Consider the following 17,426-nt stretch of genomic DNA (forward strand, 5'->3'; position numbering starts at 1 on the left):
TTTTTAATGCTGAGTAGTATTCCATGGTATGGAAGTACCACAGTTTTAACTATATATCCATTGAAGACTATCTGGGCTAGCTCCAGTCTGGGGCTATGATGAATAAAACTGCTGTAGATGTTCATGTACAGGTTTTTGTGTGAACATAAGTTTTCCTCTCTAGGGGTAAATGCCCAGGAATACAATTGCTGGGTCATTGATAGTTGCACATCTAGTTTTTAAGAAACCGCCAATCTGGTTTCCAGAGTTGCTGTACTATTTTATGTTCCCACCAATGTGTGGGTGATCTAGTTTCTCCATATTCATGCCTCCTTGCTGAGTGTTTTTATCATGAAAGGAGCCCTTCCATGTTAATTTTAGAATAATTTTGTGTCAGATATTTTTTAGGATACCATTTTAATTCCTTTTGATATTTCCACTTCTGGTGCTCTTCATTGTTTCCTGTGGGTTTAAATTACCATACTATAACATTTCTTTGCAGCTAAAGGACTTCATTTTGCATTTCTTTAAAGCAGATCGGTTGTCTCCATTGTTTATGATGAGAAGTCAGCCATTAACTGTCCTGTTTTTTGTGTGTGTGTTTTAAAGATTTTATTTATTTATTTGACAGAGATCACAAGTAGGCAGAGAGGCAGGCAGAGAGAGAGAGAGGAGGAAGCAGGCTCCCTGCTGAGCAGAGAGGCTGATGCGGGGCTCGATCCCAGGACTTGGGATCATGACCCGAGCCGAAGGCAGAGGATTTAACCCACTGAGCCACGCAGGCGCCCCAATTGTCCTGGTTTTTACCTGTATATATGAGTCATTTTTCTCTTGCTGTTTTCTCTTGCTCTTTTATCTTTCAACAATTTAGCTATGCTATAGTTCTTTATTTTTTTATTTAAAAAAATTTTTAAATTTTCATTATTTTTAATTTTTATCTTCTTAATTTTATATATAGGTGTATGTTTTAAGGTTTATTTATTTATTTTAGAGAAAGAGAGAGAGCACACATGAGAGTTGGGTAGGGACACAGGAAGAGGGAGAGAATCTCAAGCAGACTCTCTGCTGAGTGTAGAGCCTGACGTGGGGCTCCATCTCACAACCCTGATGACATCATGACCTGAACTGAAATCAGGAGTCAGACACTTACCAGCTGAGCCACCCAGGTATCCCAGAATCTCTTTTCTTGGTTAATTGAGTTTCTTTGATCTATCAATTAATGTTTTTCCTCAGATTTTGAAAGTTTTAACCATTGTTTCTTAAAATGTTTTTCTGTCTCCCTTTTCCTTCTGTTATTCTGTATTCTGAATCAATTAATGTTGCCTCACAGACCTCTGAGTCTGTAAACTTTCTATAGTCTTTTTCATTCTATTCTTCAAATTAGATAAGTTTTGCTAATCTAAGTTTGCTGATTCTTTCCCTGCCATATAGAATTTTGTGTTGAGCTCTTCTGGTGGATTTTTTATTTTAGTGTATGTAGTTTTCAACTCCAGAATGTCTTTTTTTTTTTCTTAAAAGAATTTTAAAAATGTATTTGTTGAGATTCTGTGGTTGTTGAATCATTATTTTCATATTTTCCTTTAATTCTTTTTTTTTTTTTTAATTTTATTTATTTGAGAGACAGCATGAGCCGGAGGGGCAGGAGAATAGAATAGTAATAATTTTGTGTCAGATATTTTTTAGGATACCATTTTAATTCCATTAAATAGGAGAGGGAGAGAGAGAATCCCAAGCAGACTCCATGCTGAGTGTGGAACCCAGTGTGGGGCTTGATCCCAGGACCTTGAGATCATGACCTGAACCGAAACCAAGAGTTGTATGCTGAACCGACTGTGCCACCCAGGCACCCCTTCCTTTAATTCTTTAGCATGGTTCTCTTCAGTTGTTTGAATATATTTATAATAACTGCTTTGATGTTCTTGTCTGCTAAATCTAGTATCTGGGGACCCTGAAAGACTCTGTTGCCTGCTTCTCTTTCTTTAGTATGAGTCATATTTTTCTGTTTCTTTGCATGTTTCATAATTTTTGTTAAAAATTGTACAATTTAGATGATGTATTGTAGCAACCATGGATTCTGATAACATCCTCTCTACTCCTAAAGTTTATCATCAATGATTTCTGATTGTTTAGTAACTTATTCTGGAGTAAATCTGTGAAATCTGTTTGTCCAGTCTCTGCTCAGTTTATTGTTGTTGTTGTTGTTATTTTTAAGGCTGACTTCCCAGTACTCATCCCTTATTTCAGCCAGTGATTGGTCAGAAATTGTGCTCAAGTGTAGCCACTCTAGAAAACAGCACAGAGGTTCCTCAGAAAGTTGAAAATAGAGCTACACTATGACCCAGCAATCACACTACTGGGTGTTTACCCTAAAGATACAAATGTAGTGATCTGAAGGGGCACGTGCACCCGAATGTTTATAGCAGCAATGTCCACAATAGCCAAACTATGGAAAGAACCTAGATGTCCATCAACAGATGAATGGATAAAGAAGAGGTTATATATATATATATATATATATATATATATATATATATATATAATGGAATACTATGCAGGCATCAAAATAAACAAAATCTTGCCATTTGCAATGACATGGATGGAACTAGAGGGTATTATGCTGAGTGAAATAAGTCAATCAGAGAAAGACAATTATCATATGATCTTCCTGATATGAAGAATTTGAGAGGCAGAGTGGGGAGATTTTGGGGGGTAGGGGAGGAAAAAATGAAACAAGATGGGATCGGGAGGGAGACAAACCATAAGAGACTCTTAATATCACAAAACAAACTGAGGGTTGCTGGGGGGAAGAGGGGTGTGGAGAGGGTGGTTGCATTATGGACATTGGGGAGGGTGTGTAATATGGTGAGTGTTGTGAAGTGTGTAAGCCTGATGATTCACAGACCTGTACCCCTGGGGCAAATAATGCATTATAGGTCAATAAAATAATTAAAAAAAAAAAAGAAATTGTGCTCGAATGCACAGAGCCAGTAGTATTTTTCCCTTCTGTTGAGAGATCTGTGAATAGGTTGGGGAACGCATTCATTGTTCAGGACATTTTCAAGTTTGTCTCAATTTTTATGTTTTCCCTCAGGAAAACTTATTTCTGTAGCCACAAATGTGTGGCTAGTTTGGGAGTTCTCTAGTCTCTGCTACACATGCATGCTACTTCTGTTTAGCTAGGAATACATGGGAAGTTTATCAAGCCCATTTATGGTTGTCTCTCCTCCAAGATCTCTGTGAAGTCCCCTGCTAATCTGCCAGGGGGCTTGTTTCTGGCCCCAGTTGAGATTGCAACCTCACACTCTTGTGGACTGCTTCAGAATTTTCCCTTTTACTTTGGGGCATAGCTTTTCTGCTCTGCACTCTGAATCAACTCAGCCACCTCTGTCAGCGTAGCTGCTAGTTTTCATGGCCTGTATAACTGTCACATTGACTTTATTGATGGAGGGAGGAAGAGTAATGCGAACTGGTCAAGGAAACGGTGCCACGGACTTCTGCTGCTCCTAAGTTCAGTAGATTTTCATGAACAAATACTTCTCAGTTTATTGTATGCCTGTTTCCAGTAATTTGAGATGATGTTTTGACATTTTTTTTCCAGTTGTATCTTTGCTTTTGCAGAGAGAATTTGTCGAACTCCTTACTCCTACATGCTGGGAGCTTCCTTTTGGTGATTTTTGAAATGTTTATGTATGTGGTTTTTCATATAAAAACATACAAAATGTTGCATGAAAAGCATGTTATTCACAGCCCATTTAAAATTTATTTTCAAAGACTACATTTCTGTTAATCTAATGAAGATTATAACTGCATTGAAATTTAATCTTTTTATTGTTGCAGATTTCGAGTTCCACCTATAAAGACAGGAATGAGGAATACAAAAGACAATTCACACATTTACCTGATACAGAGAAGCTGATAGCAGGTAAAAAAAGACAGGAAGTTGTAAAAAAATTTTACTACCTCATTATCAAAATAGAACTGACAAGTGACAATATTTGTAGAAAATTTAAGCCTTTGTGCTAGATAGAAAATACTTTCGAAGATAAGTGTCATATTAGGCAATGTAAAACTAAGTTGTAATTTGGGGAGGAGTGATTTCTCACATAAAAATATTAAGTACTTCCATGTGTCCTGTCCCCATGCTTTCTTAAAACCACCATTTTGTACCAACAAATAAAAAAAATAAAAAATAAAAAAGTACTAGCTAAGAAAATAGAACTAAAAGAAAATTATTGTCACAATTTCTTCTGGTGCTTGTTTCATATGGTTTTGTAGGAAAAATTGTAAATTTGATGTTCAATATATATTACCTTTCCCTGGAAAAATGTATTCCTTAAAAGATTATAGAGCAATTTTATAAAATTTTCTAGGGCTATATTATTTTCTTTCTTTTTTTTTTTTTAAGATTTTATTTATTTATTTATTTGACAACAGAGCTCACAAGTAGGGCTATATTATTTTCATGTAAACTTTAATTTCTTTAAAAGTTTATTTATGTATTCTTTTAGTAGTCTCTATACCCAATGTGGGACTCGAATTCATGACCTTGAGATCAAGAGTCACATACTCTTCCAGCTGAGCCAGTCAGGTGCCCTCATGAAATCTTTCAGATAGATTTTGTTTGAAATAGACTTTAAGAGGAAAAATTTAGCCATTTTTCTTATAAAAAGTGCTTTATTTTTGATATAAGCTTAATATAGATTTTTTGTAATCAAAATAAAAATCAGATTTTAGTGTTATTTCATTTAAACCATTTATTCATAGAAATTTCTGATTTCTGGTACTGTTGGGCAATATTCCATAAAATGTAACTGAATTTCTAGATAGTTCAGCTTAGTACCTAAATATCATTATAATGAATTAAAACAACTTCTAAGAACTTTTGAAAGTAGTGCATTCTTATGACAAAATATTCAAACGCTATATAAGGGCATATAATGGGAAGTGAGTGGTCCTTCTGACCAAGACTACTGCAATATTCTTCCTGGCCTATATAACCACTTTTAGTGATTTTTTATGTATATTTCCAGACATTTTCTGCAGGTATTTCAAGAGGCATATACATATATCCCTAACGGAATTTAAATTAGAACATACGGTGCCTTACTCTTTGAACCTTGTTTTGAGCTCTTTTTATTAGCATTACCTAAGGATCCACTTCATTCTTTCAATGCCTGCCTGGTATTCCACTAAATGAACTTTGTATCATAATTTATTTAACAAATCCTTTATTGATGGACATTTTGCTTGCTGCTTGTCTTTTACTATTTCTGCTAATATTACATTGAAACTTATACATTTGTTTTGGCACATATGTGCACACATATTGTATGATAAATTTTACGAGGTTAAGTTGTGGCAAAAAGGTAATGAGCATTTAAAAAGTTTACCGATGCCAGGGGCGCCTGGGTGGCTCAGTCACTGGGCATCTGCCCTTGGCTCAGGTCATGATCCTGGGGTCCTGGGACTGGGAGTGAGCTCCACCTCAGGCTCCCTGCTCAGCAGGGAATCTGCTTCTGCTTCTCCCTCTCCCTCTCCTCCTGGTTGTGTTTCCTCTCTCACTGTCTCTATCTCTTTCTGTCAAATGAATAAACAGAATCTTTCAAAAAATAATGTAAAAAGTTTCCTGTTGCCAATTTACTCCAAAAGGCTTCACCAATTTGCATTTTCATTAAGTGTATGTAAGTACCTGTTTCCCACACCTCAGGAACTTTGCTTTGTAGAATTTGGTGGGTAGAAATGGTACTCATCCTTGTTTAAATATGCATTTCTTTAATTATAAAGGAGGTTGAACATTATTCATATGTCTATAAACCATTTGTATTTCTTCTTCTGTGAACATTTCTCATCATAAACTTGCCCATTTTTCTGGTGGTTGTTTGTCTTTTTCTTAATTTGTAGTAGCTTGTTAGATGTTTAAAAAATTAGATATTTTACATGTGTGTTGCAAATGTTTCTTGCCAGTTTGTCACTTGAAATTAAATACTTTTCATAGAAACCTTTACAAAATTTATCATACTTGTCATTGCCATCTTGAAAGAGTCTGATGATACAGTGACATATACTCATTATAAAACATTAAAGCTATAGAGAAAAATATAAAGAAAAAAATTGAAAATTATTGGTAATCGTAATACCTACATATAATTTTGGTTAAAATTGTTCAGATAACTTTTCTAAGTATTTTTCAGTATGTAAATTTGCTTTTAAAAATTTACAGTTTGTAGTGTTCTCTCACTGAGACAATAAACTTGTTCATTTTATAAAATTTGGAAAATACAGACTTTTACAAAGTAGAATTAATACCACATATAAATACACTAAGCTACAGACCAAGAGAAAATAGTTGATAATCCCATATCTGATTTTTTAAAGATGAACAGGACTGGCCCTCTTCAAAAGAATATATAACCGGGGCACCTGGGTGGCTCAGTGGATTAAAGCCTCTGCCTTCAGCTCAGGTCATGATCCCAGGGTTCTGGGATCGAGCCCCACATTGGGCTCTCTACTCAGCAGACTCTCATCTGTTAGTGGTGGGAGTGCAAACTGGAGCAGCTGCTTTGGATGGCAAGTTGGCGTTTTCTTGTAAAGTTACACATACGCTTAACCAATCCTAATTATTTTCTTTTTTCTTTTTTTTTCAATCCTAATTATTTTCTTAAGTGAACTGTAAACCTGTGTTCACAAAAGTCCTGTGCATGATTGTTTATTAATTAATTAATGATTGTTTAGTAATAATTGGGAATAACCAAGATGTCATTCAACTGGTGAATGAGAGCTCCTTGAAAAAAATGGTCCATTCTGGGGCTGGGACAATGAAAAATACAAGATAAGTGACTGTGGAGTATCTTATAGTCTTCGAGTGCCAGAAAATAAGGAAGTGCTTAAAAAAAAAAAAAAGGAGCCAACTTGAAAAAACTCCCAATGGTCAAAGACAGAACAATTTGAGCAATAATAAAATCAATAATGACAATATTGGATTATAACCTGAAGAATAAAATAAATATCCATCAGTCTATATTGATATAAATGCTTGAATAATTAAATGTGTCAGGGAGAAGACACAGATCTTCCTCCAGGAGTATTCCCAGGTAATTTATATGCACTTAAAGTTTGAGAAGTAGTATTGTAGGATAACACTTGAGTGCCATACCTAAGGGTGAAAGCTTACTAGGTTCTTATTCTCTGTACTTATAATAATGATGATGAAGAGGATCTCTAAAAGATTTTAACCAATCCATGTATATTTATATAACTGATTTCACCAGTGTGACCCCATGGGTAGCATCCAATATAAACAAGCCACTAATTTCATTAATGAAATCCCTTTTCTAATGTGACTATGCTGATTAGCCAAACATTTCTTTTTAAACAGTTAATAAAGGTAACAGAAGGGCTTACAGTAGCCGCTGAAGGAGTATAGTCCTAATTAAAGTCCTGATTGTTAGCTGACCTATCCCAAGTGTGAATCCCTGATTAGGACAACTAACTATCCCTAGAATATTTCTAAAAACATTTGCTTTAGCTGGAGTCCACATTTTCACTCCTAATATTCATTTGTGCCTTCTTTTTTTCTTGCTCAATCCTGGCCAAAGAAAATGTTATGTTGGGGAAATATAATTAAAAAGAAAATATCCTACATCCAGAAAACTCCACAAAAGTAGAAAAGAAAGAGAACAGTTTTATTATTGAATAAGCATTCAACTGGAATGGGATTTGCATCATAGGTAATCTGTAAAAGAGATTGTGAAGAAAGACAGAAATCTCACCTTTTTAAATAACCAAACAGTTGGAACCCTTTACAAATGCTCTAAAGATAAATGATAACTAGTCTTCAAGAGGACTGATAGTACTATTTATTGTATTTATCGAATTTACTATCATAAATTCACCTGATAATTGGGGCTACTCTCTGTTTTAACTAACTGGCTTTATGGAAAGGAAAAATAAACTTGTATCTTTATGACAAGAGTTAGTTTTACAACTTGGAGAGAGATGCCCACTGAAGTTAAGCTTCTGCTGTATCACAGAAACCGGGAGAAAGGGTGCTCTCTCTTTTGATGTTTACATTTTAAAGAGGTGACTGCTAGGTCCTTAAGAAAACATTCCTGGGTTGTAAAACTGTCCAGGGGCTTATTTCGCTTTTAAAAAGATTCACATATATCTGAAAGGAGCAAGAAAGAATTTACAGGGACGCCTGGGTGGCTCAGTTGGTTAAGCGGCTGCCTTCGGCTCAGGTCGTGATCCTAGCGTCGTGAGATCGAGTCCCACATCGGGCTCCTTGCTCGGCAGGGAGCCTGCTTCTCCCTCTGCCTCTGCCTGCCACTCTGTCTGCCTGTGCTCGCTTGCTCTCTCTCTCTAACAAATAAATAAATTAAAAAAAAAAAAGAAAGAATTTACAAATTTTGTACAGAAAATAATCAAAGAGACGTGAAGAAGGAGTCTTTTTTTCCCCTTTTTGCACCAGGGAAAATTGATTTTTTTCTTTTTCAATTTGTATTTACCATTACAGTTGTCTCAATAAAAAGCAAACAACACAAAAAAATGTAAGGTATTAAAAAAGGAGATTGGTTGTGGCCCCTGCGTGGCTCAGTTGGTTGAGTGTCCAACTCTTGATTTGGCTCAAGTCATGGTCTGGGGGTTGTAGGATCAAGCCCCACCTCCGGCTCCACACTGGGTGTGGAGCCTGCTTGGAATTCTCTCTCTTCTCCTCTACCTCTCCCTGCCCACACTCTCTCTAAAAAAAATAAAAAATGAAAAAGGAGAATGGTTTCTTTTCTTCTCTCTCTCTTTTTTTTAAGACTTTATTTATTTGACAGAGATCACAAGTAGGCAGAGAGGCAGGCAGAGAGAGAGGGGGAAGCAGGCTCCCTGCTGAGCAGAGAGCCCGATGTGGGCCTGGATCCTCAATCCCAGGACCCTGAGACTGACCATGACCTGAACCGAAGGCAGAGGCTTAACCCACTGAGCCACCCAGGCGCCCAAGAATGGTTTCTTTTATAATTTAAATATTAAATCTGAAAGCAATCCTAAAAATGTTGCTCTGGAGAGTCTTTTTTAAAGCAATGTTAGCATTATTGTGTTCTCACAGATGATTGCTGCTAGATAAGGATACTTTGGAAAAAAAAAAAAAGAATACTTTGGGATGTATATTTCCTGACATGATTGTTTAAGAACACATTCTTTTAATTCACTGTTATCTCCCTTATGGATAGATGATGTCTAAATCCTTTGATAAAACTATGAGTAGGACATCTTGTTTATTTATTGTGCAATCTTACTCTAGAAGTACATGGTGCTTTTTCACTCCATCTGTATTTCCATAACACTTGGTACATATTTCCACTCTAACCTTTGTTGTGTTGTAGTTAATAAATCTTTAAGAATTGGAGCCATTCAATTGTTCCAAAATTGATTATGTAATAACTAGTTAGTTGCTGTTAACACACATATCAAAGTGATCTATGTTGCTTGGTTAATTTACTTAATTTTATTCTATCTTTCTAGTCACTAAGTATAAAGTTATAAAATCCACAGGCCAATTTTTTTTTTCGTAGACCAATTTTTGATAAACATTTTCTTATTCCATTCTAGATGAATCAGATTGTTATTTGACTCAAATCAGGTAGAATATTACCTTCTGATATGATAATTACACGTTTGCTTATCAGTAGGGAAATTGGGAGTACAGAAATAAAAGTAAAATCTCCTGGCTTAAAAAAAATTTTTTTTTCAATTCCTGTATGGGCCATATTGCTAGAAAGCCATTTTATAAAAAAATTTTTACTGAGGTATAGTTTATTCCAGTATAATATATCTGTTTTGGGACTCCTACCCTCCTCCCCTTTTTAACCTCTATCCTAGAGGTTCGGGGGAGGAATAGAAGGAGAGGGAGAAAGACCATCTTCAGCAGACTCCTTGCTGAATTTGGAGTAGGATGGGACTTGGGGCTCTATCCCACCACGCTTAGACCATAACCTGAGCTAAAATCAAGAGTCAGATGCTTAACTGACAGAGCCAGCCAGTCGCCCCAGGGAAACCCTTTTTTAAAACACTGAAAAAAGTCTGTCAATCTATGTCAAACAGTTTCTAGTTAAAATAATCTGGTTGGTTGCTATAGCTTTGAACATAGTTAATGTAAAATGGTGCAGTGGTTCTCATAGTGTGGTCCACAGGCTAGCGGTGTTGGTGTTACCTGGGATCATGTTAGACTTGAAACTCTTTACCCTGCTCCAGACATATTTAATCAGAAACTCTGGGGAGGGGCCTAGCAATGTGTGTTTTAATAAGTGTGCCAAGTATTTCTGATCTGAAATGCAAGAAGCACTAAATTAATAAAATGATTCAGTGGCTTAGATAAAAATTTCAGGACACCTCAAGGTGACCTTGAGCCAATCCCTGTTTTAGAGATGCATACCCATAATGAGTAACTTAATCTACTTAATTATTTACTAGCATTTTTGTTTGGGGGCATCTCAGTTTTGTTCTGCTGAAGGAAACATTTTGCAAGACGAATTACTTTGCTCAATTTTTAGTATTTGCTTAGAAATTTAACATGATTAAATTTAAATATTTTGAGGTTTATACCTCAATGACATTTTCCTAAAATTGTTAATCACTTTATATAGTTTTTAAATTTATCAGTTAAACTAAATCTTCTCACAGTGATGAGGGAGCAGAAGGCAAGCTGAAGACAAAAGCTGACACCCTGCAACCCACCCCCCCACTTCCCACTCCTGGGGAGGGACATGTGTGACATTCTTCCAGGAATCTCCCAACTGTCTTAACGTTAATACCCTGCTAGAGGGGAAAACAACCTTAACTTGACAAGGTCATGGCCTCTGGTATTTTGTAGGTATCCTGTAGGTGGGTCCTCTTCAGCATATGAAAGTTCTTTTGAAACGCTTTCCCTTACTTCCCTCAACTCCTGAGTATATATAATCAGCCACCCCTCACAACCGCAGTACAGCTGGTCTTTCTGCCCACGGTCCTGTACCTGTGCTTTAATAAACCACCATTTTGCACCAGAGATATCTCAAGAATTCTTTCTTGTTTGTCAGCTTCAGAGCTCACCCCACCGAACCTCACCTATATCCCCAAACTCCATCAACAGCACCCCTTTATATCTTGAATTACTGATAATTTAGCCATACTGTTTACATTAGCCAAAGAGCCAAATCTAAATCATGGTATTAACTTACTGGTGGATAGTGGCATTTACCAGAACACTCCTGATTTTGCTGGATTTTAGTGCTGAGGCAGAGAGGATCAACTTTGAAACTAACTTAAAATCTATACAATTTTTGGAGTAATTATTGTCCCCTTCCTCACCCTTTTCCTATGTCTAATCATCACTCTCCCATCAGTATTATCTCTTAAATATCTCAAGTATATTTACTTGAGTAAAGTAGTTAAATAGAACTATTTCTTTTTCTTAATACTGTCATTTCTAGGTCTGAGCCACCATCAGTTTTCCCCTGGACTTTCAACTCATTTATATGAATCTATTCTCACAGTGTGAAGAAAGTAGTCTTGAATAATACACATCTGATCGGGCCCCTTCCGCTTGAAACTCATCAATGGCAAACAAAACAAAACACCTCATCAGTGGCTTCTTATAAAGTTCACAGTCTACCTTAGCCTGTGAACCTTACATGATCTAGTTTCTGCAGCTTCTCTAGCCCAGAGTTCTTTGTATAGTTGCTCAGGTGTGCTTTTTCTTTCTACCACAGGGTCTTCGCACATGCTCTTTCCTCATGGACCAGCTGACCATTTATTGACCTTTAGTTCTTAGTTTAAAAACTACTTTTTCTGATATACTCTCTCCCTGCACAATCCGCTCATACCTGTGTCCTGTTTGTTATAGTCTCTCATAGCTTTCTTTACACTTTGATCATTATACTTATTTTGTATTTGTTTATTGTATACCTTCCCTTCTAGACTGTTCCATGAGGGCAAGGCCCATGTTTGGTAATGCTAGTTCCAGCAAAATATCTGGTGTATGGTGCCCAAAGTATCTGAATGAGTGAGTGATTGAGTGAACAAACTAATGAACAAAAAGTGATGACTTTTCGTGTGTTAAAGTAGGATGAGATCATAAAGTTGCCATATTTTTGTGAATAAGCTGTTCCTTATTCTTGTGTATCTAGATTATGCTTGTGCTCTTCAGAGGGACATTTTGCTTCAGGGACGTCTATATCTTTCAGAAAACTGGCTGTGTTTCTATAGCAACATCTTCAGATGGGAAACTACAGTAAGATGTATTTGGATTTGATTTGTTGATACAAATAATTGCATAGGTAGAAATATATGCAATCTTCCTAAAAATAATATACTTAAGATTCCAAAGTAAATTTATATATATTTATATTTGTATTTTGTACTTGTATTGCATGTAATAGATATATATATAAAATATATATACTGTTGACGTATAATCTATTTTCTTAGTACATCGAGCTCCATTTGTACATATTTAATACAGTTTGAGAAAGAGATTTCAGGTTGAAAAAAGCTTGAACATACATCCATTTGACTGCCAAAATCATGTCTTATGTGACAGACTGTCTGAATTTTGTTTGTGTGTGTATGTGTTAATATGGAATATGAACACCCACATGTCTTTTCACACTCTATCCTAAACTTAGAGATAAGAGCTGTGGAGGAAATTATTGACAGGGGAGAATGTCTGACTGCTTACCCTGTTTTTCTCAGAGAATGAAAGCATGTACTTATTATTATTAACTCCTTCATGTTTTTCAGTGGAATATTCTGGATTAGGTTGATGTAATACTTGGTATTTTGTGCTGTACATGTTTCTGAAAAATCCATAAAATAATTTTTCATTCTTTTGTGTGTTTAGATTTGTATTGCATTAAAGAACATAACCTTCATGACTAAGGAGAAAACTGCTCGACTCATCCCAAATGCTATCCAGATTGTTACAGAGGGTGAAAAGGTGAAAAGCTTTTCTGCCTTTGCTTTATTATATAATGTGGAGAAAATCTGCATCAACTGATACATCAGTGTTGGTAATTTTTCTTGGAGTTAGGAATTTGTAGTAGAGATACGTCGTATTTAATACTAGATTTCTGTATAGTTAAATACTTTTTGCTAATTAAATGATTGCTAACATTTTTTTCAACATGTAATCAACATTTTTTTATTAACTCTGCTAACATTTTTTGTGCTTTATAGTTCACAGAGAACTTTTTCCCATATTTTTCACTTCTTCATTATAAGAGATAGGCAAGGTAAGCATTAGTAAAACATCATTATTTCTGAATACCCTAATAATTTCATGATATTATTTAGTCAATAATACCTGCACAGAAGCAACTAATAAAAACAAATTGTTCTGGTGAACAGAGAGATTTGGGGTAGCATATAAGTAAACACATAATCACTATAATATTTTTTTAGGATGGTAGTTATCTTTAACTGTCATCATTTTTATTATTTACCTACAATATCTGCTACTTTTTAGTGGGGATATATGAAGAATCTTTCTGAAACCACCTGGAAGATTGATTAGGGCTCTGTGTGTGACATTAGAAGCATAATGCTGAGAAAGAAAAAGGAAGAAGGGAGTAAAAGAAGGCAAACATGGAGAAGAAGGAGAGGGAAGGAGGAGGAAGGGAGGAAGGGAAGCAATGAAAGAAAAAGAGAGAGAAGGGGGAGACGCAGGGAAGAGAAACATTATTATAACATTGAATCATTATAATAATTTTAAATCTTGTAGTTTCTTTCAAATGTACTTTACATTTTACTTTTGTTTTAAATAATCTTACGCTTACAGAATACTTCCCAGTACAGTACAAAAAACTTTCCCCTCTGAACTATTTGAGTGTAAGTTGTCACTCTGAAGCCTCATCACTCCAGATATCACCCCAGATAGTCTAGCGTGTATTTCCAACAAACAACCTAACCATCAATATCAAGAAGTTAACATTGATCATTACCACAGTTCAGTCCTCAGGCCTTCTTCAGCTCCCCCAGTTATTCCAGTAATATCCTTTATAGCAAGTAGACATAGTTTAGAAATACATAATTACATTTAGTTGTCATGCTCTTTACTCTCTGTATTCTGGAATAGTCCTTCAGTCTTTATTTATTTATTTATTTTTTTACTTTTGTCCCTAAAAGTGCGCTTGACACTTTTAAAGATTACAGGGAAGTTATTTTGTAGGATATCTCTCAATTGTGTTTGTCTGATATTTCCTTGTAATTTAACTTGGGTTATGAAATTTTGGCAGAAATGACATGAAAGTGATGCTCTGTTCTTTCCACTGAACGTGCTCTGTTCAAAGTGATGCTCTGTTTCATTTCCATCCTATCAGATGACCCATGATTTCATTTTCTACTAGTACTGGTGATATTCACTTGGATTACGTGATTAAGATGGTGTTTACAAGACTTTACTCTAAAACTAGTCCATTTTCTTTTGTAATAATATTCTGTGGCAAGCTACTTTGAAACTATGTAAATATATGATTCCTTGTCAGACTTTACATTTATGCATTCACTTACTTGTATCAATATGCTCTCATAGTTTCTTGTTTTATTCAGTGAGTTCTGATCCATTACTATCATTATTTTGATGCTCAAATTCTCCCAAATTTGGCCAATGTGAGGCCGTCAGTGTCCATCTGACTATTCTCAGCATTATTTGAGTGTTTTCTTGCTTTTTGGCATGTTACAGACTTTCCCTGCCTCAGCCCTGGAATCAGTCATTTCTCCAAAGAGTTCTGATTTATTTTCAGGGCAGACTGGTATTAGAAGCCAGTGTGTTCATAGCTATTGTAGTGTCACTATTTCCAAGCTCTAAATGGTCAGAATAAGGGTATACGTCATATATGTGTGTGTGTGTGTGTGTGTGTGTGTGTGTGTGTGTGTGTGTATAATTACATAATATACACACATACATACCCACTTGTCTGTCTGCTTATCTGTCATAAACCAAGAATTTACCCTAAATCTCTAATTGCTGTCAAACACCACAGAGTTCATTTTTGTTTTCTCCCATTCCTATTTGTAACTCCCTCCCCTGACTGTGAGAAACCAGGCTCCCCTTATCCTCAGTACATTTACCTACCTTATCAGTTGGTCTCTATGTAACCAATCTTCCACTCCTTTGCCACTCCTTCCCCACACAGATGCCTCCTTAAAAAAAAAAAAAAGATTTATGTATGTATGTATTTACTTATTTAAGAAAGAGAGAGTCTTAAGTAGACTCTGTGCTGAGCAAGAGCCTAACACAGGGCTTGATCTCATGACCTTGACATCACGACCTGAGCTGAAACCAAAAGTCAGATGCTCAATCGGTTGTACCACCCTGGCACTGCCCCCTACATGGATGCTCTTTTACCTGACTTCGTTTCTGACACTTCAGGTCAGGCTGCTGCCCATCCCATCGTGGCACAGATGCTCTCACCACGTGAAAGCTTTCCTCACTCTGCTTAGACTGACACCCCATACTAAGCACCTTCCCTACATTCACCTTACCCTGCGCTAGGTCACCCCTCTAAAGGGATGCCCTCTATTGCTTGTGCTCGATATTCTGTGACAGCTACACTGTGTGTAGTTGCCCCCTTCATCCCTTCAGGCTCTGACCTCCCAGCACTAAACCACCCTCATGGACTCACCCGCTCCGGTTCTGACATGCTTTAGTAGGCTGCCATTCACAGTCACATTCTTCACCATGCTTGGGCTCTGACACTCTTGACAGGGTGCTCCTTTCCACTGTCACCCTCTGTAGGCTCTGACTGATGCCCCTCACCTTCTTCTTGTTCTAACATCATGCTCCAGATTACCCTCATACATGGAGGCTCTTCTTACTTACTTGGGCTCTGAATGTATCAAGGAGATTTTCCAAATAGAATTATATCCTTCCATGTGACAACCTCCTCAACTTCTCTGGTTTTGACATTGTTTTGGGCTACTACAGCTCTTCTCTGCCCTCACCTCTACTGTGGATGCCGGCTTTCTCTGTTCCACCAACAGCTTTAGGGCTGAACTGTTCAGGAAAGGAAGAAGAACTAAAAAAAAAATTTTAATTTTACAATCAATATATGAATACATTGCATTCCCTAACAAAGTCACAAAACAGTTCTTAAACTAACATCTTTCTTCCATGCCTATAATCCCTAATCCCATTGCTTTTCTAGAGGCAAACACTGTTATCAGTTTGGTATGTATCTTTTCAGACTTTTTCCCTTTGTGTGTGTAAATATCTGTATCTATAAATATACATATAGACACACGCATATATATATCTTTGTGTGTCTATATATATAGACATACATATATGTGTGTGTGTGTGTGTGTATACACACACACGCATATAGTTTTACTTTGTTTTTAAAGTAAATGCTACTTTATACATGTTGGTTTTCAGTTCTTTCTTAAAAAGAAGTTAATATCTCTTGGAGTCATAGCACATCTAGATGGAACTATTTCTGTTTATTCATGTGCTGTGTAGTATTACATAGAATGAATTTACCATGGTTCCCTTGACCATTAGTTCATTTCCAATATTTTGTTATTAACAATGGTGCAGTGGACAGCCTGACTATGCCTTCTTAAGCCCAATGTATGGCTGTTTCTCACATATATAATGACATTTCAGGGTCAAGCATTTTAATTTTAATAATGATAACAACAACTAGCATTTGTTGAACATACTTGTTTTAACACTGTTTTAAGTTCTTTATAGATATTTTCTCATTTAATTCTCACAAAAATTTACTATATTTTGTTCTCATTTTTCTCAGATGAGGAAATTAAGCAAAAGAAAAATAACCCAAGGGGCACCTGGGTGGCTCAGTGGGTTAAAGCCTCTGCCTTCAGCTCAGGTCATGATCCCAGCATCCTAGGATCGAGCCCTGCAGTGGGCTCTCTGCTCAGCAGGGAGCCTGCTTCCTCCTCTCTCTCTGCCTGCCTCTGCCTACTTGTGATCTCTGTCAAATAAATAAAATTTAAAAATCTTAAAAAAAAAGGAAAAAGAAAAATAACCCAAAGTCATAGGACTAAGTGGTAGATTATATACAAGAGTGGATAGAATTGATAAATTATTTAGTTTAAGAAGTGGGAACTATAGTTTTATCTTTTCTTGTTTAGATACCAATCTTTTAAATTCTTGCATTTTAGTAAGAAAGTTAACTTTTTATGGATGTTAGCAGTTTATTGACCTAATATTTGTAAATGGTCTGTTTGGGCAGGTAAAATTATGTAATGCAGTGATTCAAATGGAAATTTTTTTTCTTTTTGTTTCCTTTTTTTTTTTTAATTGTATAATGTCCCTCAAGTTATGGCAGTGTACCTTGTGCCACTGAATTTTCAAAATGTACCAATTTTTTTTTTTTTACTGTGCTTCAAATAAATAGAAAAAATAGTTCTAAAAAAAAGAAGTGGGAACCAAATGGACTAGGAGATTTTTCTTATCTATT

General features: G+C 36.0%; 1 protein-coding gene across 1 annotated transcript in view; it reads left to right on the plus strand.

Annotated features, from left to right (window-relative positions):
* The window catches only part of GRAMD1C (GRAM domain containing 1C), a 92,454-nt gene that overhangs the window by 18,827 nt on the left and 56,201 nt on the right, over nt 1-17,426 (plus strand). The window contains exons 3-5 of the mRNA XM_080827014.1: nt 3,817-3,901; nt 12,129-12,232; nt 12,842-12,937. Coding sequence (XP_080683140.1) covers nt 3,817-3,901; nt 12,129-12,232; nt 12,842-12,937 — 285 coding nt within the window. The remainder of the gene's footprint in view (nt 1-3,816; nt 3,902-12,128; nt 12,233-12,841; nt 12,938-17,426) is intronic.

Source organism: Martes martes, assembly GCF_963455335.1.
Source record: "Martes martes genome assembly, chromosome: 1".
Classification (NCBI taxonomy): Eukaryota; Metazoa; Chordata; class Mammalia; order Carnivora; family Mustelidae; genus Martes; species Martes martes.